At 43.9% G+C, this 26449-nt stretch overlaps 1 protein-coding gene across 1 annotated transcript; it reads right to left on the bottom strand.

Moving 5' to 3' along the window:
- Window positions 1–1382: 1382 nt before the first annotated feature.
- On the bottom strand, window positions 1383–24954 carry DYNC1LI2 (dynein cytoplasmic 1 light intermediate chain 2). The gene is made up of 13 exons (XM_004371520.1): window positions 24823–24954; window positions 24586–24659; window positions 22495–22611; window positions 19017–19247; window positions 13210–13379; window positions 12133–12226; window positions 11073–11208; window positions 8803–8914; window positions 8005–8064; window positions 7208–7249; window positions 6687–6804; window positions 5714–5830; window positions 1383–4344 (listed from the first exon to the last, which is right to left on the bottom strand). Exons 1-13 carry the CDS (start codon window positions 24927–24929, stop codon window positions 4244–4246), a joined length of 1479 nt encoding a protein of 492 aa, XP_004371577.1. The 5' UTR covers window positions 24930–24954; the 3' UTR covers window positions 1383–4243.
- Window positions 24955–26449: the final 1495 nt, after the last annotated feature.

The raw sequence follows: 26449 nt of genomic DNA, 5'->3' as shown, positions 1-26449 counted from the left end.
CTCCCCAACATTCCCACTGCTCTAAATTAAGGAAGACGAAAGAGATATGCAATCCCCGAACCCTGATTAGATCCTGGATCCCTGTTCCTAAAATATGTACTTTGACATATATATAGGGGTGAGATGCCTTGATGTTTAGGTGATTCAGGGGGCAGGGGAATGTATGTGTGTGTACTGACAGAAAGATACTGACGGGTGGAGGGGAAGGACAGGAATAGAGAGAAAGCAAATGTGACAAAAAGTTAGTAACTGGTGAATCTAGGTAAAAGAATATGGGTCTTCAATATTCTCCTCTTTCAACTTTTCTGTAGTGTGATGGTTGTGTCTCACCTTGGCTGGGCCATGATTCTCAGTGGTTTGGCAGTTGTTAGGTAGTTTGGCAGTCATATGATGTTGTGATCTCTTCCATGATGAGATCTGATATAATATGATCACCTCCATGATGGGATCTGCTGTGAGTAGCCAATCAGTTGAAAGGGAGTTTCCTTGGGCATGTGGCCAGCATTGAATGTAAGTGGACATTCTGGCAAAGCTCGTGGGCTTTTGCTAGCTCTGGATGCTGCAGCTGGCTCCTGTTCATCTCACCTCTGATTTTTGGGACTTGAGCTAGCAGCTTATCTGTGGTTTTGTTGGCCCAGCTTGGGATTCATCGATTTTCGCAGCCTGTGAGCAAGAGCCCTGCTCTCTGACCTACTGATCTTGGGTTCACCAGCCCCTGTGGCTAGCTACATGAATCAGGAGAAACCTCTATCCTGACCCACGGACTTGGGACGTTCCAGCCTCTACAACTGCATGAGCCATTTCCTTGATACAAATCTCTCTATATATTTATACGCTTTACTGGTTTTGCTTCTCTAGAGAACCCAGCCTAAAACACGTAGGTTTAAAATTTTTCAAAATAAAAAGTTGGGGAGAAAATTTGATAAATCAGCTTTAAAGAACAAAAAATTCAACATACTTAAAGTCTCACAATCAGAAGGCAATGCATGCACCCTCATATAAAGAATCCCATTTTCTTGAACAGGTTTTACTGTGCCCCATTTAAATGGTGAAAAGCACTATGGTGCAGTCACTCTGAAATTCCTCAATGGATCCTCAATGATTCTAAATTAGGTATGTGAAAAACAGCCCAATTCAGACCATGACAAATGTACCCAAGAGGCAAAACTCACAAACCCTATTACGCTCTACCCACAGCTTGGAACTCTACATATATCTCAAAATAGGCTTTAAACTATTTTTTCTTAATCAGCACTTCTGTTGATTTAAAGCTAGAGAAAGATACATTTTTAGCTGCATGGTCAGATACCCTATATGATTAGCAGATAATTCCATTCATCTTGAATGGGATGATTTATCACAAAGAAAGTCACCAAAAAGTGTAAGCTGTCTGGATTCATGTTTATTGAAGCCAGTAATCAGAGACATCTTCTTTTGTTTCCAGCACTAGAAAGCAAGGTTCCACGTGACTGCGTATGTACCCAGATAGAGCCACACCCCTGGACTAAGGCTGGTGGGGGACAAGCTGCAGTCCTAATTTTAAGTTAAAAACACCATAAACTTAGTGTGTAGACAACAGTGAACGTTCACGTACAGCATCAACATTGTTAAGGTTATGATACACAGAGCAGTCACTTTCAACTTTGTTAAATTAATAAAACATGACAATGCCTTCAGTTTAAATACTGATTTTAAAATGCCAATCCAAAAAAAAAAGTGCAAACAAAATAAAATAACCTAGCAGCATACCCGTTGCATTTTTAGGATAGACCAATTTGTGGCCGTTTTCTCAGCCACATCTTCAAGGTTGGGTTTATTTCTTTGATTATTTCCATTTTAAAGACGAACAGCAGATGTAACCACTATAATGTATATAAATAGTCAAAATTGTCTTTAACAGTCTACCATACAAGTGTATTCTGCAAATAAAATTAATTTTACTTTAAAAAGTAAAGGCTGTTTGTTGATTGGCCTTTGGTTCCAATGCTTGAAAACCCCAAAATAACAACAAAAAAAACCTCCCCTCCCTCCACCCCGCAAAAAAGAACTGTGCAGCTCCCCAAAGTTGGTAGACTTTGGCAACCGCTGAGCACACGACACTATGCATCAGCTTTTTCTGATATACGAGCATCCACTTCTCATGAGTAACTAAAAGTGATCTCCAAAAAACCTTCCTTCATAAGACAGGTGTCTTAGCATTTCATCAATTTTAGAACATTTTATATTGACACAAAAAGTGCTTATCATTTCAAATGATACAAAATAAAAATGAAATTTTGCATTAAAATTTAAAAATCACACTGTATCTGTCTTAGGCATATGCCTTTCCAAGAATTCTTTACTGCTTCTGAGGTCAATCATTTTGTTCCCCAGCCACTATGGAGAGAGTAAGTGACCCACCTTCAGTGTGGCCACAGGCTGTTTGGCATCAATTGGTCACTACACCACAACCATCATTCCACAGTCAGTTTACTGTCATTACCTAGACAACCTGGTCATTGGAAGCCACAACATATACACATATTTTAAACTGAATTTAAAAAAAAAAAAAGCATATTTTCAACAATAAAACTGGCACAAGAAACATGGGGGTTTTTGTTTTTGTTTTGTTTTTTTGTCAGAAAGGCAAGTTAATACTCAGCTCTCTCAACAGTGTTCAGACATTTACAAAAAAGCAATTCAAGACCATCTTAGAGTCTTGTTATATAATATAGGCAATTAGTTATGCCCAGTACTATATTAGTGGTCAATCAAATCTGGTATGTAAAAGTAACAACATTAGGGAAGTTATGTGCAGACACAGTACAAAAAACATTCATATAAAAAAGTAAACTCCACATAAGTGAATCGTGGTTTTTCCCTTGGTTTGACAACAAATGTTTTACACATTAAATTCATGGTAGTGTTTGCATTTCAACGCTGTGTCATGTATAAAAGTGCCATTTCAAATCCACAACAGTCATTTCCAGAATGGTGGCATAACACGACACTGTGCGTGAATTTGTAGTAAATGGGAAGACACCTGAAACTCATTTCCATAAGAAAAAAAAAATGCTACATTTTATGAAAAACACAAAACCAGAGAAATGTATCACTTCTAATTTCCATATAAAACATTCACACTTCTTTTTCCCTCTGATAGCACTGATCAGACCAGGGAGCTAAGACAAGACCCTTTTGCATCAGTGGAAATCTGGGAAGGTCTCCACGGACCGTAAGGCAGGGATTGGTGCAAGCCAATTAACCAGAGTGCAATTACGTTAACAACCACCCTCAGACTTTCTGTAGCACACTGCATTACAGTAAAATGAGAGGTCAGTCACCCACCCTATTAGTAGGCTAGCCTGTGGTAGTTAAAAAAATAAATAAAGTAGGAGCTATTTAGAAAACACAATTCAAAGTCAACTAAATTTGTAACTGCTGACTTTCAACACACCCCACAGTGACTGTCTGCCCCACAATACACATGTGTGGAGCCCAGCACCTCCTTACAGGCCATGGCCTGGATCACGCACATGGGTCCTGGGCAACCTGCCATCTTCCCCACCCGTGTCAGCTCCACCTGACACAGGCACCCCCACACTTAACACATCTCTAATAAGCTAAAGATGCATTCAGAACAAATCTAATTCCCATTTTGCTTAGTGTTTAGTTTGGAAATGCTTCTAAATTTAAATCTTAAACAATGATTATTCGACTTCTACTGAACACAGTATTTACCGACACTGCTCATCTCCTCCTCCTTCCACCTCCCTCAACGTTCAGCTTCCCCATCATCACTTCTTTCATTCCTCCTTCAGTCTTTCTCTTTCCTGGACTTTCTGCCATTTCATCTGCTTCCCAAGAACAAGTGAATTTGCTAACAGGCAACCAGTCAAACTGCCATTTGATCAATGATTTCCTGGTCTCATTTGCTTCACCTGATAGGAACTGGGGCCTCTTTCTCTCGATCTACCTTCCCCTCCACAAGAAGCCCAGCTGCACTTGTGTCCACAAGAGAGCCACATGCCCGAGAGTCCGAGGGTTATCCTTAACAAAGGGGTCTGACACGTAACCTTCCTAACTGGGCATTTCACACTTGGACAAGCCAATGAAGTGGTTTTTTTTTGTTTTTTGTTTTTTGTTTTTTATCTCCCCAGCCCCAAAAAACTGATAGCATGTGCCATATCAAAAAAATCCTGGTCTTAGCAGATCAATATACATAGTTATTTGGTCATTTTACATATGCACTTTTTAAGGAGTATCAAGCTTCATTTTCTGTTGAAGAGTTTGTTACCATGGGGTCTGGTTTTCGAGTCATTCTATCCAGTTCTTCCTGAACATTTGTCAACACAGTTTTTTGTCCTTAAAAAAAAAAAAAAAAAAAGAATTAAAACAAAAGAACGTTTAGAATTATGCAGACTTCTGTAATCACTTGTGGTGATTATAACCTCAGTTAACAGGAGGGAAGGCTTTTCTCGTTGCACTGATTATAAGGAGATGGACCCTAATTCAGCCCTTCTTAATTCCAAATGCCACAGGTCTGTGACCCACACCCCCCGCCCCCCAACTACGTGACTCCCTGGCAAGGGATGCCTTTGTGCTTAACACAAGGGCCTTTCTGAAACTTTCTCACTACCCAGCCCCAACCTCTATGAGCTCTCACCGCCAACTTCCTAGAGATGGCATTTGAGTTTTGGGCATGCAGCAAACCACTTTTGTTTCCCCAGACAGAATGGGTGCTTAGGTTTTGTTTCTAATTACAACAATCTAGACTGGCTCGTATGGGTAGCCTGGAAATACCATGTTTCAAAAGGAATGTAAGATGAAGGACAGGTCATTTCTGCACAAAGTTGGTGTTCATATTTTTTTTTTGCTGTCAAACACTAACTGGGCCTGGAAACAACCCCCTATTTCCTATTTCCAACCCACAGACTGGGCCACCAGACCAGATTCTGAGTCTCCAAGAACTCAGCGGCCCCTGGAGGCCCAGGCTGACCTGTAAATGGAGTGGTCACCTTTGCCCTGGAAACACCAACTGGGGAAAACGCCATATTAACATACTTTATACCCAGTGGAAAACTAAAAGCAAAGCCCCTTTTGAAGTGTCCTTAAGCTCCCTGGGCAAATGTGTCACTTCCCAAAGAACTTCTTTTGTTTCAGAGATCTCCAAGACACAACCTTGCCCCACCAGCCCATACAGAAGGACAGGTGGGTGGGCTGCCACAGAGAAGAGAGGTGTATGTGTGATGGCGGGGGAAGCTTCATGGGAAAGGAGATGAAAACCCTCCAGTGAGGCAGTGAGGGTACACAGGCTCCAGCGCATGGTAAGACTGGGGCAGTGGAGTGAACAGAAATACTTATAAAACACCACAGAAAATTAAATAGAATAAATAAAATGTCAATGGCATACCCTCATCCATGACCTCCAGTGAAAAGAGCTTCTACACCAGGGCCACGTATACGGTTTGGGGTATACCTCAACTCACTCAATAGACAGTTCCTGAGAACCTGACTGTACTAAACCCCACCTTAAATGCACCAAGGAAACCTGCATGGTTTCAGGTAATCCTACTGCAAAGCACAGCACATGCTCAGTATAAAGTGGAGATCTGCTTCCTTGCTTAGCTGTTCAGAACACTGAGGGGCTACAGTTCAGGTGAAGGCAGACATCGCCATCCTTCCAGCACTGCCCAGCCACAAGGGTACCGGGTCTCTGAGGGCCCTTCCGTACCTGACTTCTTGGCTGTGCTCTGCACCCCACCAGCACCAGGACTTCCAGGAGAGCCTGTCTTCTTACTCAACAGACTGTTGAAGAAACTGGCCAATACCCCTTCACTTGCTGCATTATCTAAGGAAATGTTAACAAAAAAAAAAAAAAAAAAGCATCATACAAACTGGATGACTTAATGAACCAAAGAAACTGGTTCTCATCGTGGAATTACCCATTTGTGGCTATCATCATCCTAGGATACTGAGCATATCCATTTACTATGATTCCTTACACACTGGTACTGCTGAAGCTAATTGTGTGGCAGCATGATTATTAAGTGGAAATGTGTTTACATTTTCCACCTCTTTGGGGCATAAGAGATGACCTGCACTCCACATCATCTCTCTGTTCACCAGGCAGTGTTTTTCAAAGTTATATAAGCCCTTAACATTTCAAAACTGCTGTGAAAAGCTGTCATCCTGAATATAAGATGCCCATCTAACAGGCAAGCATTAATAAAATTTTGTTTTGAGGGTTTTATAGCAACCAATATCTTTTTATCACTAAACTACTGGGATAAAGGCTACTTAAAAAGTAATTGAGCTTGACAAGAGAAGTGAAGAGGAAAAAAATCCCACAATTCATAAATAGTAATAATATAAACATACTGAGAACCAAAACTAAGGATTTAAAATATACACTTTAAAGTGACTTTCCATTCTGTATACCTCTCTGAAGGAACCTGCAGACCGTAACCGAGGTCTTTCACAAAACCAGGTGTGAAGGCCACTGATTCCAACAAAGGAACAGGCCCTAGCCTCTGCCAACCATGAGCCTCCCTCTCCTTCCCAGGAGAGATGAAGTGGAAAGCAGACCTTCCTGGGGAAGAAAACAGCCCAGCTGCCCTGGGTCTCTTCTCCCAAACTCAGTCACCTACACCTTACAAGCTCAAGCCTAAAACGAAACAACTCTCATACCAGGGCAGGATACGTACTTTTGATGTTTGGATCTGGCTTCTTTACCGATGTGCCTGGGGAGGCGCTGGGTACGCTGGCTGGCCCTCCCCGGCCCTGGGTTCTTGGAGAGCCAGAAGGTCCTCTTGCAGGGGATTCCTAAGTCCAAAACCAGCCCAGGTCACACACATGCATAAAAATAACAGGAAATACATATTCCAAAAATGAAGACATGCTTGTGCAGGTTATTTTTCATGGTCCAGGGAGAACAGCACAGGATTGGGAGTTTGCTCCCAGCTCAGTCCCTTTCTAGACCTCAGTTTCTCCAGACAGAAGCAATATCAAGATAACAAGGTCTGCTCACTCTAACTCCCAGAGTTGTATTTCTTCATCATACATTCCCTGAGTTCCTACTATGTTCCTGGCCCTGAGCTTTTAGGGAGACCAGATGCCTTCTGAAAATACAAAAGGCCAGACAAATATAAGCTCTCACAAATAATGATATAAAGTTTAGACACCCACAACACTGGGCCTTGACCCTCGTTTAGTGTAAGGTACTCACGGAAGCTCTCGTGGGCGTGGCTGGCTGCTTGGCAAGGAGTGACTGCAAAGGAACACAACAGCCATTAACCAAGGCCTGCAGAGTGCACTAAAGGTCTGGAAAAAAACTTACTCCCATGTATTCCACTAGAGGGCACCATTAACAAGAACCCAATCACGTGTTTTACACTAATAAATGCAAAAAATTAAAATTGAGCAGTTTGGTATATGGTGAAAAAGATACTGCAAGTAACCAGCTCTGAAGCTAGGGAAGCAAGCAGGGCATAGAAGGGAAAACCGTTGGCAAAAAATCCATCAACACCCACTGCTGACCTGCCTGCACCATCAGGCGGACCCATGAAGTGTCTAATCACGGTATGGGTGAAAAAAAAGGTGAGACTGAGTCAGTGTTCTAATAGCTTGGGGAAGTTGCTCTCCTCACCTGTAAAATGGACATATCAGTTCACCTGCCTGTGTGCATAAGGCTGTCTGGGGCTATGTGAATAATGGAAGTGAGGTCAGTTCACTTGGTACACTGTCAGCAACCTAAACTGCCAGAAAACCTACATTTCCAGAGGAAGATGGTGCTTAAAAAGATAGTAAGCTTGTTGCTGGCGGAGAATCTGCAAGGCAGGGAGGGGTGCTCCTGAGGCAGGTGGTCCAACCCCTACTCAGTACTAATCCTAGAAAGGTAGAGAACGAGGAGCACTGTCCCCAACCCCTTCAATGCTGTGATCCCCCACCTGCAGGCATTCCCACCCAGGGAACTGACACCGTAAGCATGAGGAGGCTCTGTTCTGGCGTCGGTGCTCGTCTTACCTGTTGCTTCATTAGGAATACCTGCTCATCCTCCGCTGCCAACTCCTTGTCGTGGACCAGCTGTGAAGTGACACACTCGTTTGTGATCACAGCCCAAGAAATTCCCAACTACGGTCAAAATTCATGCTGAAAGACTGTTGGGCTTGGGCCTCCACGTGGGTCTGGGGGGTGTGGAGGGGCTGACAGGACTACAGAGTGATGTTCTTCTAGCCTAGCACAGACCCTCTCCCAAAACTAGCCTTGGTATGTGGTCAACTGACATTTTTAAATCTGGAAGGCTACATGCCAGACAAGCACTAAACACCACCTCCCAAATCAGGGTGTACTGGAGACTGTAGGAGCGAGAGAATCTAGTAACAGCAATGCAAAGGCAGCAGCAGCACCGTCAGGACTTGATGGGAAACCCCAACCCAATTCCACAGGGGCACTTCAGCTGCCACACTGAGCCAAACCTCAAGTTTCAAAAGGGCCTTGGGCTACTTTTTTTTTTTTTCTTTAAAGAGATACAATGTGTAAGACATGTTTCTTAATAGGTTTCTTTTCCCATGAAAGCAGGAGCCCTGGTGGCTTAGTGGTTAAGCGCTTGGCTGCTAACTGAAAGATCACCAGTTCAAACTCACCAGCTGCTCAGTGGGAGAAAGATGTGGCAGTCTGCTTCCATAAAGATTACAGCCTTGTAAGTCCTACAGGGCAGGTCTACCCTGTCCTATAGGGTCACTATGAGTCAGAATCAACTCAACGGCAACAAGTTTGGTTTCCCGTGAAAAACACAACTGTTAAAGCAACTGATTTGGGTACCTTTCTCACAGGAGGTTTCACAATGAAGTCTTCATATGCGTCTTCTGGCTTCACTGTTGTGAAATTTTCATGTAAAATAGCTATTTTCTTTTCATTGTCCCACCCTGCGGGTCTAAAGGCAAAGAGGGGGGGACTGACTTGCTTTTCCTGGGCTTGCCTTATGACATACTCAGAATACATGCCAGGTTACAGGACCCCTGGGTGGGACCCCTTCCCATGAGATCTAATCTGTGGTTGCAGCTTCTGGTGGACAAGCCAAAATTCAATGCAGATATAACCCACAGCTCAATGTCACAGGTCCTGCCCCATACTGAGCTCTCGGGGCCTGAGGTCTGAGGAGCAGCATGAGATCTTACTGACTACACATGCTGACCCCCAGTAAGTGTTCAGAGTTCTCCCACAAAGCCACCCTGAAGTGCAAGGGCACAACAGAGCCCTGTTCCAACACAGAGGAGAATGCAGAGAGCAGCAGAGGACGGAGCTCTGGATGGGACTCTCTCTCTTGGGTTCTGGCATAGAGGTGTTCCCCAAAGGCCTGTTTCTCTCCCTGAGAACTCTTCTGACAAGTCACCTTGTAGATTGCTTCACTAATTTTGTTGGTGTGGGAAGATGTGCCCTGGAACCAAGGGACACCAAGGCCTGCATCTATCCTAGGCCTCAAACCAGAGGGGTACAAGAAGTCCTCAATGCTCCTATATGGGTACAGCCCAGCTCGACATCCCAGGTCACGATAGCACCTAGGTTCCACTGAGTTAAGTCGCAACCCATGGTTCCCACCTGAGCCTCCTAAAGGTAGCAAACTGTAAAATGTCCTACATGACAGACACTTTTCAACTTAAGAAGATCTAAAAGACACCAACTGACTGTTTGCACAGGCCTCTCATTCTCCATCCAACTTCTGCTCCATAGCTCTTCAACCAAGAAAGTGCTTAGCCAGGGTACCCTACCCACCCAAATGGTCTTGCTGACTTTAACAAGCTCCCAGCAAGCTGCTGACAGACAACTACCAGCAAGTCAAAAGGTGTACAGGGACAGGCCACAGTGAGGTACTGCTGCAGTCTCCAGAAGTCACAAGACTCTTCCACTCCAGATCAGCCCCAAACCCAACAGGCCTCTCTGCTCCACCTGCTCCTTGGGACCACATGTGATCTGGTGACGGCACTCACTGAGCTTGTCTTTGGTACCTACTGCCTGCTCTGGACAGGGATTCTCTAAAACCAGTCCCAGCCTCTAGGTTTGGTTGTCTGTGAGTCTGTGTGGGGCTAATCCTGAATGTTCACGAGGCAACTTACTCATCTCTGAGAGCTCTAGGCTTTCATGCCTTCTTCAGCTTCTCACATTGTCCTCCCTCCGCTCCTTCTGGTCTGCTGGCAAACACTACTCATCCTTCCAGCATCACCCCCTCTGCGTTCTATGCCCCCTTGTACCTCCTCCATTAGCCCACAACTGCCCTTCCCCTCCTCAACTGTCATTATTCGTTGATACGTGTATATCCCCCACAATGCCATGTGCAGGGACTACATCTCATTCACTTCTGTATCTCCAGCATAGAACCTGGGCACCCACGAGTTGCTCAGTGTTTGCTGCATGAACAAATGTAATTTTTTTTAAGAGGGTATCTAAGCACCAAAGATACCTAAACACTTACCAACACAGTCCCCTCAGAGACCACAGTTGCATTTAGCAACACTTATTACTCTCCAGAAAGCATATCAGAGAGAAACATAAAACACAACTCAGGCAAACAGGTACCCAAGTCTCTGACCAGGATAATCAGCCCATTGGCTCCCAAAGTGTGATATGAAGGAAACATACAAAGCATTCAGCATAGCTGAAGCCAGCAAAGGGGCCTACGGTCATCCCTGCCAATAGGCAGTGAAGCCAGATGCTTCAGTAAATACATTCAGGATTCTCAAAGCACAATTCCCTATACTTCAACTCCTTCCCCAGCCAGTGTTTTACCAGAGTTAACAATAACTGGCAAAAATAGCTGGCTTGAGTTTCGGTGACTTGCCTTCAATGAAGAAAGGCAGTACTCCCCACCTCAATCTACCCACTTCCCTCAGTCCTGAGGCAGAATGCCATATAATCTGGAACACAGCAGAGAAGGGAAGCTGGCCTATCAAGTCCAGCCCAAGCATTTTGCCCCAGAGCAGCAGCAAGCTGGCTACCTAAGACATAGACAGAAGGCACCTTACTTGAAAGAGTAAAATATAAAAAGCAGATATAATATTAAAAAAGTCTGAAAGCATCACCTCCAAAGAACTCACATAAAAACTGCATCCTTTTCCACAACTAAGGCAGGTATGGTAAAGTGGAAACCATATGTTTTATGAACAATGTACTTATACAACAAGTCGAGGTTTTTCTCTTCCTTCACTGATGTGTAAATCAAGGCAGCTCCATCTAATCAATCTGCTTAAGGAAAACTGATTCACTGTAGGAGGAGATAAAATCAAACACACACAAGCACAATCCTCAAAACACTATTCACAGGTGGACCATTATTTGATCAATACATGATTAGCACACAAAGTGCTGAAATTTTTAAAACTAAAAATAGTAGCAGGTGAACCAGGTCAAAAGCATAAAGTATGTTGATGCCGGACGGCCTGCAGTTCATTTTTTAACATGTAAATTATTCCTGGCTCTGAGACAAACCCAGGAAACACCCTCAGCATATCCAGGCACACAGATTCCTCCCCAGCCAGATGCTCACGTGTAACCAAGTTCACCATTAAACACACCTTTTATGTGGGATGGTGCCTACATGTAACAGCACCACCAGTTGGTGTCTTCAGCCTCCACTGGGCTGGACAAGCTAAAGGATCCAAAGGAAGAAACAGGAACTCACCCCAGGGTGTGCGACTGTGACACCAAGTGCTATTGATTTTTTATAGAAACAAGACTCAAAGGCTTCTGACACAGCATCTATCATGGACAGCACAAAGCACAAATATGTGGGAAACACCTGTGTCATCTAAACCACTATCCAGTTGGGTAATTAACCACTGCTGCCAAAAAAGCAAAGTTTAAAAATTTCAAGACAGTATGATAAAAGTAATTCAGCAATAAAATTACCACATATCAGTTTTCTTCTTAATATGAAAACTTACCAAATGCACAACATTAAAAATAAAACATGATAAAAGACAGACATAAGCTGACAAGCCTCAAATTACAAAACAAAAAAATACAAAGCCAGTAAGAAAATCTCTTCCCAGGAGAAGACTATCCTGGATTCAGGAGGTGCTTTATCTCTTTGAAGACGCCCTGTTTGAAGAGAGGGGAGTCGTGCCCCTGGGCCCCGCCACAGCGCCCCAAGGATACACTGGAGGCAGAAGCTCCGAAGGTGTGACTGGATGAAGTCAAAGTGCTCGTCCCTGTAGTCATGCTCCTTCTCCAGGACACTCACTGCATCACACTGCAGGGAAGACAAACAGAAAGACAAGGGAGTCAGCTTCCTGCCTCACTGCCTGCTGAGGGTGGGTCGACATAGGGCCTTCTTCAGAATACGTATCAGGACTCCAAAGAAGAAAGCCAGAGCTTTCTTCTAACGATCCAAGTAGTAATTAAAGTAAACAGAGTGAAAGCAACTGGAGATTTTTCACTTTTATCTTGGGCCTCAGTTTCCGTATCTGTAAACTGGGGATAAAGTAGACCTGGTCACCTCACAGTTGTTCTAAGTCAAACAAGGTAACATCGGGAAACAAGCCACACTACATGGCTGTGCACTGCACAATTCCACCGGACTCCACACTCAGACTATGAGGCAGACAGCACACTCTGCAGTTTGGGAACATGGTGGCTCTGACTGGGAATAAAGTGCTTTTGAAATTAAAAGTGTTTTTAAAGCTACTTTCTTTTCTCCTGTAAGAGACACAACTTTATTTCTCTATGACTGAATTTAATTTCTATTCCTACTTAAGCATTCTACAGGGTAGAAGAAACTCAAACCTAGAGTTCTCTTCCTTCTTTTCGTAAGGTTGTTAATGTTCCTTTCTAAAAATCCTTCCAGGTCCAACAATATGTGCTATCTACTTGTACCCTTAGGAACCAAGGCCCAAAAGTATTCTGCTCTCCCACATTATTATTTTCACCATGATTTGGGACTAGGTTAACTGGTTTACACAGCCTTAAGAAAACGGCTTTTTAGCTGAGTCTGAATCACTCGATAAAGTCAACAGTGCTTCTCAGAGAGATTACCCAGGTCATGAGCAAACTGAGAAATGTCATGTTTCCAGCAGCAAAAGTAAACGAAAGTATTTTCTATTCAGAGATATTCAATGTACCTTAAAAAACCCCAAATAAGCTCAACTCTCCCTTGGGAAGCTCATCAAATGTTCTTTCAGATGGTGCTTGTTCACTGGCCAAACACAGGCAAGCTTAGAATCCCCTGGCACGCACCTTTGTACACACCACCAATACTGGGATCCCCAGGTTATGAGTTAGCACATTGTCACCGAGAGGCAGGGCAACATTTTCTTCATCCGGTCCTGAGGTCAAAGGCCCTCTTCTCTGTGGGGAACCCTGACAACCTTCTTCAGGCTCGACATACTCTTGGAAATCTTTCACAACTACAGGGGAAAAAAGAAAATAATAAGTGTGTGTGTGTGTGTGTGTGTACACAGACACACTATTAAAAATACAGACGGTAGCTGTAAGAAATTGAAAATGCCAGTATAACAAGCACAAAGCGTAAGGGTTGTGACAATCTTCCCAATCCCATCCTACTGCAACATTAGGGATCTAAAGATAGTAATGCAAAATGCCAGTTGTACCCAATGCAGTCTGACCTATAAAACTTTAGAGCAGCAAAGACAATTCCCTGGACATCTTCAACTGCAGCCAACTCTTAAAACACCTTTTAAAAAATTCTAAGGCTTCATAGCTCATACTATGAAAAATGTCACTTTTCATATATATCTTAGGTTTTCAAAATATCAGAATAGCTGAACTGTGTTACTTCAACAACGGTGATCATTAGAAACAGCTATAATTTATAAAACTCCTCAGAGTCTTCATCAGAAATACTTAGTAAAACTACTGAATTCCGTTAAGAACTCTCTGTTTCTATACTATTGAGGGATGTCAGTATTGAGGAACAAGGGTGTACTCGCCCAGCTCTAGCACCATATACATTCCTCATCGTCCACACTCTCAGGGACTCAGTCTCATCTTTAAGGGATCCTGAGTCACGTGTACAGTGTACATGGGCCCGATCCTGCCTACATCAAAAACAGGGTTAGAGGTACAACATCCATTTCCTGGCACACATGAGCAATACTCTGGCCAAGGGTGCAACCCCACAGGAGGGCTGCAGTGTGATTCATTACTTTTGTGTATGGCCTTTCTAGCCATGGTCTTGTGACTCCCACCCACGTGACTGGGTGGGACTGTGCAAATAAGACCAATTGTGGCCCACCGAGGGGATCGGTCAGTTTTGCCTTAAAAGAGAGACAATTCCAGAGCAGAGAGGAGAGCCCATCGCCAACAAAGAAGGAGACATCTGCAGCACAGACCTGCAGAAGATGGCACAGTGGGCTTCCTGGCCCATGGAGCGAGAAAGCTGAGTACCTTTGGGCAGAGACTGAGGGCCAGGGAGAAGTCTATGCCTGACCCACGAATTTGGGACTTGGCAGCCTCCACAACCACATGAGCCATTTCTTTTATATGGTTTGTGAGTTCTGTGAGACATTGCAGCAAATCAGGGAACCCAAAGACAGGTGGGAGAGTACTGAGGCAACAGGGAATAGCTGATGTTAGAGATAATGGAGTGGTACGGCAGCTTGGAAAAGTTAAACATCTGGGACAATCTTTAACCTCTGCTTCAGAGGAGACATCTTTGTGCTGATCCTTATAAAATAAATTATTTGTTTAAGGGTCTTGGAATTGAGAGTGGTCCATGACTTGGATAAGCCAAAAAACAAACCAAAACCAAACCCATTGCCACTACATCAATTCTGACTCGTAGTGACCCTATAGCACAGAGTATAACTGCCCTATAGGGTTTTCAAGGCTGTAAATCTTTATGGAAGCAGGCTGCTACATCCTTCTTCCGCAGAGCAGCTGGTGGGTTTCAACCACCAACCTTCTGATTAGCAGCCGAGCGCTTTAACCGTTAAACCAGGTAACCATAAAGCCCACAAACCTGCACTTGTACTTGGGTACTTCAAGGCTCATGTGTCAAGCCAGAGAACACAGACATGAAGATTAAAGCAAGTCTGAGCCAGAGGAGCGAACAGGCAGCTCTACCCTTCTATGCCCAATAGGACTGAAGGACCAAAGGCCTACTTCACCAACAACATGATCACTAAGTAAACAAAAATAACTGGATTAAAGAGGACCTAGAGAAAGGTGCACATATGCCTCTTCACCCACAAAACAGGTCTCAAACATTTTTAAAAAATGAATTTTAATTTACAAAGATTTTAGGTTATCACTATATGAGCTTCTGGAATTATGTGGGAGCTCACTGTCTTTCATACGATACTGGACAAATTGAAAACCACCTGACTAAGCCCTAAAGTGCATATGATAATTCATTTCTACAACTTCTCTTTAATTAAGCTCACTCATATAATTTTCTCAGCCAATATAAACAATATATTCCAGTGATCTTTCCTCCATATTGGACAAAAACAGAGAAGAGTTTTCTGATGAACTCAGCATGGCTGTTGAAGGGTCTTGGAGGAATGAAAGTGCCTCACCTTTTCTCTTTAAGAGCATTTTAACAAATCTTCAAATCAATGAAAAATACAATGGTTTAATTGTCTGGGTAAGATCTCTAATTGTGCGAGATCACGTGAGGCATTAGAGCAGGGCTTCCCAGACAGTGAGCATGGCAGAGAGTCTAGGAACGGGCCACAGGTGAGCCAAGCTACCAGAGGAAGTGAAGTGGAGCTGGGGCAGTTCAGTCTGCTCCTGAGCCCATTACCCAGTGTGCTGCACAAATGCTGCTGTATTCTGTGTGCCACAATGTGAAAATGGCTGGGAAGCCTGGATCACACTATTCACACCCTAAAGGTATGACTTACTTATGGCTGGCCAACCACAGTAGGAAACTCACATTTTTTTTTTTAATAATTCAGCATTTTAGAAAATAGGTTAGAAGGAAGAGCAAATGTTTGAAGCATACAAATAAGTGAAAAGGGAAGATTAGAAAATAGAGAGGATTGTGTGATTGAGACAGTAAAATGTGCATTTCCCTTAGGGAACACACATACTAGTGTTAACAATTTCTCTCTAGAGGGTGGGTTAACAGGTATTTCACAGCAGGGCCCACTAACCCACCTGCGGCTCCCCTTTGGCATCAGCTGGGAGTGCGTATGGGAAGGAGATGGAAGACCGCTCAACTCTGGCTGCTGCTGGCTCTTTCTCATTTCTTCCCTCCTACCTTACTGATCAATCCAGAAACTCCACAGCCTTGAGAAGACCCCATCGACGGCACCTAATCTCCTACTTCTACATAAGTCAGGGAAGCTCCAGACATAAAGCCAGAAAGACAAGACTAACCTACACACAAGCACCCCTCTGGTGGCTCTGGGGGCTGCTCTGCCAATCCCCTTACTCAGATGGATCCTACAGCCTAACAGCTGCCACAGACCCACGAACACTGGGGAACCTGATCCTGAAAGACAGTGGCTGTCCGTGGAGCAGCTTTCCAAAATCAGCAGACTGGAGGTTGGTTCTGATTGGAAACTGTAGGACAACAGTCCTTCACTCACTGAATACATACCCAGACTTTAATTAATCTGGAAAGTGGGAGTCATCTGAGCAAGAAGATGGCCAACTGTTTTATTAAAACGTACCCTAAAACTAACACTAAGAAAGACACTCCTTCAATGTACAACATAAAGGCGTGGCTACCATTCCAAACATCTCATTGGAGGGGCAATGAAAGCAGAGGCCCTCGGAAGGTTAACCAGAATCAAGAGTCATGGACCTGGTCCAGCAAACGCTACTTGCCCTCCAGTGTCATCTCCTTTTTCTCCTTATAACTGAACCCTGATATCTAGCAGAACACATGGCCACACAAAGAAAAGACTACATTTCCCAGCATTCTTAAAAGACAGCAGGCATGCACCCTTCAGCCCTTCTTTCCACTTCCTCTATCCTGCTGCCTGAGACACGGATGTGAACGCTAGAGCTCCAGTTGTCAGGAAGAGAACCACACCTAGAGATGACAAAGCAGCAGAAGAAAGGAGCCAGGGTCTTGAGCTGTCTTCCTAGAGCTGCTTTCTAGTTCCAAACTGCCTATCATCTATACGAGAGAGAAACAAACTTCAATCTTGTTTAAGCCATTGCTATCTTGGGTTTCCTGTCACATGCAGCTAAATCTAATCCTAAATGACAAAGACACCAATAATTAAGACCACAAGATAAATTACGTGTCTCATGAAAACATAAACTCCCCAGGAGCAGGTAACTTGTCTGCTGTATTCCCACTGTATCCCCAGTGCCTAGAATAGTGCCTGGTACAGGACAGACACTTTCCCTGTCTGGCAAAGAAAAGAGTTAAAAATAATGCCCTCAGTGATGATGGTTGCACAATAGTGTCAGTGTAATTAATGCTAATGAATTAACTTAAAAGTGGTTTAAATGGCAAATTTTATGTAATGTATTTTACTACAATTAAAAAAAAATACGCTTAGCTAAATCTCTTTCACTCTTTTTTTTTTTCCTGTTTTAACAAATCTTTACAAAGTATCACTCTAAGAAAACAGGTTCAGAGAACTGAAGTCTCCAGTGCATTAACTCACTTATCTGGGTGCGATGCTGTATGTGCAGTGCATGAAAAACAGTTCTTCTTTTGAAATGGTGTATCTTTGGCTATGTATATTTTCACCAAAAAAAAAAAGGTCAAGAAGGGAGAGGGCTGACATGTCGTGGGGTTGTTAACCAATGTCAAAAAACAATATGTGTACTACTGTTTGATGAGAAGCTATTTGTTCTGTAGACCTTCACCTAAAGTACAGTAAAAAAATAAAATAAAATGAAATCCTTGAAAAAACAGTTCTTCAGCCTCAGAACTATTCTGAGGTGTTGTCTTTAGGGTCTCCATTTCAGAGGAATAAGAGGCATTATCTATCAAGGTCAGTGGCTGAAGACAGGCAAGCTGAGCTGCATAACAATCACTGCGGCAAACATGCGGGTGACCCAGGAAATACACGCACACAATAAACTAAAGAATAAGATGAACAACTCCCTGTTTTAGCTAATGTGGGACAAAAGCAAAATGAAGTGTGAGGCAGGAAGACACACAACAAGTAATTCAATGCGAAAAGCACATCAAAATTTCTGAATCCCTCTGCCAGGAAGTGTGAAGATCCCATGTGTCATGCCCAGAAGCCCTCATTAATTTGCCAAAGGGATGATGTCATCCTGTGGAAATAAGCCAGGGTGAGCCAAGCCTGCCCTAGCCAAGACTACTGTCACTGTTGCTGCTGCCACTGCTGCTACTGCCATGGCTCCAGCCCCTGCCCCTCCCACTTCCCTGGCAAGTGGACAGGAGCTGATGTAACCGCACAGAAGCAAGGGAAAGGAAAAACGAGCTTCAGAACCACATTAAGGAAAAAACCCCAAACTTCCTTTAATTTTAAAGTTCTTTGCTCTCAAAAGGACCTGGACATCCTTAGTCTTAATAATAGCCTTTCATTTTAATGACAAAAAAATGACCCTTCTATTTCTAACTAAAAGTCACATCTGATGGATTCCAAAATGAACTAAGGAAGGAACTGAAAGATTTTTCTTTTTTAGGGCTTCCTCTAAACCTGACAATAAGAGGATCCAGAGTGCCTTAATCAACAAAGGGAATGTCAGGGCAATGGACTCAAGCTGTAGAGACCACAGCAAATCCCCACACTCACTGATGCCAACGTAGCAGACAGAGAGCAACAGGAACGCAGAAAGATCCATAGAGCAGATCACATTTTGAGGGGTGAGGAAAATAAGGAATTCTTATTTTCAAAGAGAGTCAATGAAGACAATAAAGAATACTGATTCATTTCTTCAACTGTGACACTTGAGATAAAGACTATCTGAATACTTTTTGACTACTGAACTTACAAGAGCAAATCTGAAACAAATGGTGCAAACAAATACAAACACCCTGTAAGGGCAGCTTTTCAGTCTCCTGATACTGTGGAAAGAAAGCCAGAGCCTTCCAAAGAGACTACTGAACTTTCCAATTAAGAAAATTCTGTTTTACTTACACTTCCGTTCCAGTTCTCTCATTTCTTCTGGTGGAATTTTCATTTTATCAATGTGCTCACGTAAAACACTAGCCCATTTCTGTAGAGATTCCTTCACAGTCCAAGGCTTAGACATGTCTGCAACAAAAATGACCAGGGTCTCTGGCAAGGACTCAGCAGATACAGCAAACTTCAGCAGGCCTTTGTGGTACAGGTCTCCATCCAGAATCCACACGTTGCAGCGTGTGTGATCTGGGAAAAGAGGTGAAGGTAAGTTACTACGTGACAATGACCATTAGCACTGTTTTGAGAAGAGCCACAAGGAAGAACTTGAAGGTGATGCCCACAGAATTCCACACAGAATGCAGACAGAAATCCTAACCAGAAAAGGGCCCAAGTGCTTAGTGGACAGCAACTCTCAGTCTTGGTGCCTATGAATTGTCCGGACTTTAAAATTTAAAAACTACCATAAGATATGAAGTGTCCACATTTAAAAATATTTCAGAATAACTAAGGAATGAAGTCATTTTCACTTTCAACAAGAACCAAAAGATACTAAGGAAAGCTGCAAATGTTCCCTGTTCAACTGCGCCATAGTTGAAATAATCCATTCGCCTAAGATATCAGCAATCTGTGAGGCAGTGAGCTGTGCCAAAGAGCCTGCGGTTAAACAAACTCTTCTTGTGTCATTTATACTGAGTAACGCATTCACATACTATGAAGGGTACCAAAGAGACAGGACCTTTGTATTTAAACAGCAAGATAAAATCATTACTTACATAAATGAAGACACAAATTACTAGATACTTGATAACACTAAGAAATTATAGTTTTTTTGGGTTTGATAATAATAGTATGGTTATGCTTTTTAAAAATCTTTATCTTTTAGACTTACACTTCGAAATATTTACAGATGAAATGATATAATGTCTGAAATTTACTTGGAAATAATCCTGTGTGGAGTGAAGGGAGAAGAGTGAGGGTATAGTTGAAACAAAATTGACCAAGAACCGGTAGCTACTGAAGACGGGTGATGAATACCTGGGGGTTCATGATATTAGTCTCTGCACTTTATATATACGTCATAGTTTTCATAATAAAGAGTTAGAAACATATATATACTAATGTGCAAATGCTGATATTTAAGGAAGCATGTGGTTCTAAATCATACCTGGATGATCAAACTACAGAAGACAATTCTTCAAATTGATAATATATTTTTTAAAAATTTAGACATCTTTTATGAGAACAATTTTTTACAAAACTGCCTTGAGGAAAAATTCCTACCATCAAAAATATTGTTTCATTAACTTTTTCCCCAATAAATTCCAATGTATACTTTAAAAACCTGTCTTCCACTAGCTACCTTTTTAAATATAATCAACTCATTAACATGCTGCAAAAGTTTATATTCATGTCTTTATTCCAACATTACAATAAAGTGTCTATATCCAGCTACACTTTCAAATTCTAATACGTTTTAGACAGTAGTTTTGGTTTAGGTTTGATGAATGCCTTCAAAAATACTGCTCTCTACCAAAAGCCTGCAAGCATGAAATGTCTACCTAGCACCAGGCATGCTTCCTTTTTTCCAGTCTCTCTCCCTGCTATACACTACACATAACTCACCCATATGCTTAGAGAGCACACACACCACACATGGTGTTACACAGATGCCTCCAGCCCTGTAGGCAGAGGTCCCTTGACATGCAGTGTCCCACCACAAACTAGGGACAAGCCAGAGACTATTTTCTCTATCTGGGTGAATGTCTGCAGGAGTGTGTATTTATAATCTAGTTATACCATACAATAAAAAAAGACTAGAACTGAAACACATATAATTAACTATAGGTAAGGACAACCCTTTCATCAAAGAGGAATTCACACGGGGGAGGCCTAAAAAAAAAAACAAAACATAAATACAGACACCAAGAAGCTTTTAAGGTAACCTTAAAGAAATCTGAAATAGATGTTAACGTACTTCAACTTAAAGGCAAGAGAATATGGTTAGCATGAGGCTTTGGCATGAAACACACTCATGCCGTCTTGAAATAGAAGAGGCTGTAGAGGCTCACAGAATATCCACACCATATTTTGTACTTTCAAAAGGAACAACAAAAAAGGGTACTAGAGCTACCATGTTTCAAGCACTCTGCTACACCTGACACACATCATTTCTCATCTATTGACTTGTAAAATAGGCACCAGTACCTCAGTTCTACTAATGAGGAAACTAAGGTGCACAGTGGTTAAGTTGCCCAAGGCCACACAACTAGTTAAGTGCAGAAGTGGATCATGAACCAGTTCTGCCTGACTCTAAAACTCAAGTTCCACAATAATCATGCTGCCCAACAAAGACAGCAAGCAAAAGACTCCAGGGGGCCTAGATAGGCACCTGAATAACTCTGTCCTTTGTACACATGAGAACCCTAGGCACTAGGTCTACCTCCTGCCTTCCCTTCACATCCTTTAGGGGAATGTTCATCATGGCAAAGGAAACGGGGGGAAGGAGAGGCAGGAATCAAATCCCTGTGGCTCTATGATGACCACTAAGTTAATATTAACATGAGGCCTGTTTCCAAATTTTAACAAAAGACCCCTACCCATACCCTCTACTAATAACTCTTAGCAATCACAAAATTACAGTGCTGGAAAGGACCCTGGCCAGCCTCTTCATTTTACCAGTAATTAAACAAAGACACTTCATCTTTAGGCCACATAAATAACTTCCCTACAAATAAAAAGACCCAGGCACCAATAATTATTTATTTTACAGTCATTCAAAAGACCTAACACAAAGACTAAAGGATTATAAAGGAGGCATTACTAAGTCCTGGTAACCAGAAAATATTATTCCAATCCAAGCCACAATTATAACAATATTAAAAATAATATCCAATCCTTAAAGAGTGTTTTTAGTCATCCTAACTACTCTGTAGGTAGAAATTATTACGATCTACGTTTTAGAGACAAGGAATTAAAAAAGAACATTATCACCCCCATGTCCCTATCCCCTTCACCAAACACAGGAAATCAGCTTTTCTAGACTGTCGCAAAGAGACTCAGAAAACTCTCTTGTGAACATGTTAAGTTGTTGCACTCTGAGCCACACCAATTGCAGACTTTCCACTAGAACCAGGCAGGGTAACAACGGTGCTCAAATCGGCTGCCAAGCATTTCTCTCACAGAGAAGTTGAAAGCTTTTAAAAACACTGTTTATACTACCTTTATATGTACCTGAAACTTTACCCTCAGTATCTCCTTTCAAATGGAGGTTAGCCAGAGCAGCAGCTAAGAGCCCCATTCCCCATTTCTGCTAACATTCCATGTGGGAAAGTGGGTAAGGTCCTGCCAGACACATACACTTCATCTATTCCCTTGTGACTAATTCTTGTAGAACTAAACAGAAAATTCAGAAAGCCTGGACATGTTGCAAGAGCTGCAGTCAGGGAGTCGGAGTCCTGCATACACCCCTGACATGGATCAATGCTTTACTCACCATCTCTGTCCTCGTCGTGGACGCTGAGGTAGAGGTACTCTAGGCCTCTTCCTTTTTTGCCATGCTCAGCTCCTTGTAGCTTAGTCATAAGGGTTGTTTTACCAGAACCATCTTCACCTACAAATGATTTTTGCAGGAAGATAAAGGTGTACTGTTTATTCTGAGCAAAGAAGAGGAGTCGTGACATTCGAATGACGAGGAACAGCTAAAAATTTCATGCAGAGCCTCTGTCGAGGTCTCACCTTCATTCATAAACAAAACAGGCTTCGCTGTAAGGGTGGCTGGAAGGATGAGACTGAAGGCCTGAAATTCCCAAATGACATTCTACTGTAGTTATCCTTACCTCACAAGAGAAGGACTAAGTCAGAACCATGGGCCCCATCTATAATTCATAAGACATGTATTTGGACAAGTGCAAGAAAAAAATGGGGCTAGTCTCTCACAAAGTAAATGTTTACCACAAGGAAGAAATCTTCAAAATATAATTAACCTCCAAGTCTTAGAAGTCTGAACTAAAAACTCTCTGATCCTGCCTCACAACCATGAAGGACAAAGGTTATTATTCACTTCTGATTTTAGTATATCTCCTTCATTAACATTCTAAGTCTGGGAAACGGATGAAAATAATTACAGACCTAAGCAAAACTCTTAAGTACAGTCTCCATAATTATCAAGCATCTTCTTATCTCCCTCTGCCCAACTAACAAGCCCCCTCTCCACTGGCAAAAAACAAAACCCAAGGAGAACCACAAAGAAGAACCATCAATAGGTATCCCTGGGATTTAATAATATGGCATTACAGAACATGAGCACTAAAAGGCATTCCATCCCCAAGGCCACCACTTCATTCAGGCCCTCCACATCCCACCCAGACCATGGAGAGCACCTGTCAGCCTGACTTCAGTAACCGCCCATTTCAAGACACCCACCACTCCGCCGCCAGAGTTATCTTTCTAAAACACAGATCTAGTGATCTTGACAATCTCTAACAGTTCCCTATTACCTGCTGCAGTGGTTATAACCTGAGGACTACCACTCAGAAACAGTGGGAAAACCACTAAGGCAATAATTCTTATGAGGACCGGGGGATGGAAGTGAAATAAAAGACCCTTGAGGATAAGAGCCTTTCGGGAAAAAGAATCAACTCTTCAACCTTTCACAATATGCCCCCAATTTAACTCATCAAAAACCTTCTGCAAGAAGATTCTAGCTGTTTCGAAATCCCATACCCTCTTGTCACCTCTATGCACCTGCAAACACTGCTCCTCCCTGCCCCTGCCCGTTGACGCTTATCCTTCAAAACACTAGACCCAAAAATTACCTTCTTTCAACCCTACCAAGTAGTGCAATGCTCCCATACTAATCTGCCCTCAGTGGCATGGTGTAGTGCAATCACCAACACATGTCTCCCACTAGACAGATTCCTGTGTAGTGTATGAGAAATGTCTGTGCTCTCCCAGGGCCCGGGCCACAGGACCCACTTGACAAATAGCTTTGCTGTGTGAAGGAACCCAGTCAAACTTCCTCAATTGTCTGGGAAAAAAAAAAAAAAAAACCAGGCAGAAAGGTAAAACGACCTGACTCGGGTAACTCAGCAGTGACGGGTGGAAAAATGCAGGAAAATCGTGGCTACTGACTCTCAAGCCTGCTGCCCATCCCGTAAAAATGTCCAAGTGCTGCTCATGAAGACCAAGGAACTACTCTGACATCTCCCTACAGCTCCGACCCCAAGTCGCCTCGTTCTCCCAACACCTCCACCTAAGCTTCTCATCTACTCCCACCGCTCTCCACCGGGTAAAGGCATTTAAAGCCAGGCTGATTCTGCAGCCAAGTGACTGAAGTGATGTGTCGACAACCCCCGCCAGTACCACTGGGCTCTCTAAAAGGCGCAATATCCCAACCTCGGGCGTGGTGGGCTCGGCCACTCTCCGGCTGCCCAGGCTCTGCAGTGCCCTCGCGGCCAAGGCAAACTGCGGGAAGGCTGCGGGAAACTGGAAAGCTGAACCTGCAGAGAGCTAGGCTGCTGAGGCGTGAGAGGGGCGCCTGCCTCGCCCACCCAGCTCCCGGGCAACGCCCGCCGCCGGCGCTCACCGAAAACCAGGATGTTCTTGCCGGACGGCAGCTTGGACCTGGCGCGAGTGGACACTTCGCTCAAGATCGAAGACCTACGGCGACAATGACAACAGCGGTCAGTCCCAGAGCCGGTCCCTGAGGCCGAGACCCTGGACCTGACCGGCCGCCCAGTCTGTCCGACGATCTGACCCAGCCTGGCCGGCGGGCTCCCCACCCAGCCGCGTCTTCCCCGGCCAGGCCGCCCCGCGGCCTCACCACAAACTCTGGCCCTCCTCCTCCTCACTGGTCAGGTCACCGGCCGCCGCGACTGCCGGCCCATTGGGGCCCAGCAGCAGCTTCTTCTCCACCCCCACCGGCGCCATCTTGCCAACTGCAGCCACAAAGAGGGCCCTCCCCCGGGCCCGCCGAGGACCCGCGAGGACCCTGGCCGGGCCGCCCGCCGTCCGCCGTCCGCCGTCCGCCGTCCCCGCGCAGCGCCTCACACCGCCTGCCCCGCAGGTCTGCGCCGCCCGCCGCGTCCCGCAGGGCTCGCGACGTGCGCAGGCTCCCGGAGGTGGAGAGGCAGCCGCGGTGGCGGGCGGCGGTCAGGCGGCCGCCGGGGCAGCCATGCGCAGGGAGGTGCCGGTGGCGGTAGGAGCGCAGCCTCCTGGGCGGGGGTGAGCGCTGGCGGCCTCTGCTGGCCGAGAAGCGCAGCGGCGTCGCGCTCCGCCGTTCGTCCTCGCTCCACTTGCTGCTCTGGGTGTGCCCGGACAGCCCAGGTAGCTAAGTGGACAGACGGGGAAAGTCCAGGCTTCGGAATTAGACTAATACACGATAATGGCATTTATCCAGCGCTTATCGTGTGCCAGATGGTACATTGTGTCGTACATTGTCTCACTGAATCTTATCTCACGTACTTAAAGATGAGGAAACTGAAGCTCAGACATTTTAAGAAACTTGCCCGAAGACGCAATGCCACAAAGTAGCATACCGGTACTCCCAATCTTATTCACCAATATTGAACTATCCTATCATGAATTTTGCCTAACCCTAATCAAGCCCTGCACTGAAAGACCACCCTTAAACGAGACCCCAAAATCTTCATAAATATCCCGCTTTTGCCCTCCTCCTTCGTAGACCCTATAAGACTGTCGAGATAGTGCCTACCGCAGTAAACGATACACTTGGCTTTGCTTTATCAACAGGTTACTTTGATATTTTCAGGGATCCAGCATTTGATATTAGAAATGGGAGGCTTTAAGTTCCTGTCAAATAAAGCGGGGGGGGGAAGGGAGTGTGAAAGGCGGAGGGAGAGGGAAAAAATACAATTACATGGGTCCATAATAGCCAAAAGTGCAAACAACCCAAATGTCCATCAGCTGATGAATGGATTAACAAAACGTGGTATATACATGCAATGGAATATTTGGCAATAAAAAGAAATGAAGTACTGATTCATGCTTCAACATGGATGAAACTTAAAAACACTATGCTAAATAAAAGGAGTCACTGGGTGGTGTAAACGGTTAAGGTGCACTGGGGTGCTGACCAAAAGAAGGTTGGAAGTTCGAGTCCACCAGGAGACACTTTTGAAGAAAGGCCTGACAATCTACTTAAAAAAATCAGCCATGGGAAACCCTATGAAGCACAATTCTACCCTCACACACAAACCATCACCATTCAGAGTCAACTCCATGGCAACTAGTACTGGTAGAGTCTCACAGTGGGGTTAAAAATAAAAACCCTTAAATAATAGAGCCTAAGAGTTAACTATCTTAACTATAATCTAAGAGCTGGTCATGTAGGATGCCAAGAAGCATCCTGGGTAGAGTCCATAAAACCCACTGGGTCTCTAGCAAACCAGCCAATTCCCTACACTCCCTTCTGCTGTCGGGACATACTT

This window comes from Trichechus manatus, unplaced genomic scaffold (genome assembly GCF_000243295.1).
Source record: "Trichechus manatus latirostris isolate Lorelei unplaced genomic scaffold, TriManLat1.0 scaffold00014, whole genome shotgun sequence".
NCBI lineage: Eukaryota > Metazoa > Chordata > Mammalia > Sirenia > Trichechidae > Trichechus > Trichechus manatus.
The sequence above is the reverse complement of the archived record's forward strand: the minus strand, read 5'-3'. Positions and strand labels throughout refer to the sequence as shown.

Coding starts and splice junctions, on each gene's coding strand:
- DYNC1LI2 (XM_004371520.1), bottom strand. CDS start 24,929: ATGGCGCCGGTGGGGGTGGAGAAGAAGCTGCTGCTGGGCCCCAATGGG. Junction 13,380..19,016: donor GAGAGAACTGGAACGGAAGT/GTAAGTAAAACA, acceptor TTTCCCCTGTAG/TTGTGAAAGATTTCCAAGAG. Junction 7,250..8,004: donor TATTCCTAATGAAGCAACAG/GTAAGACGAGCA, acceptor GTTCCTTTGCAG/TCACTCCTTGCCAAGCAGCC.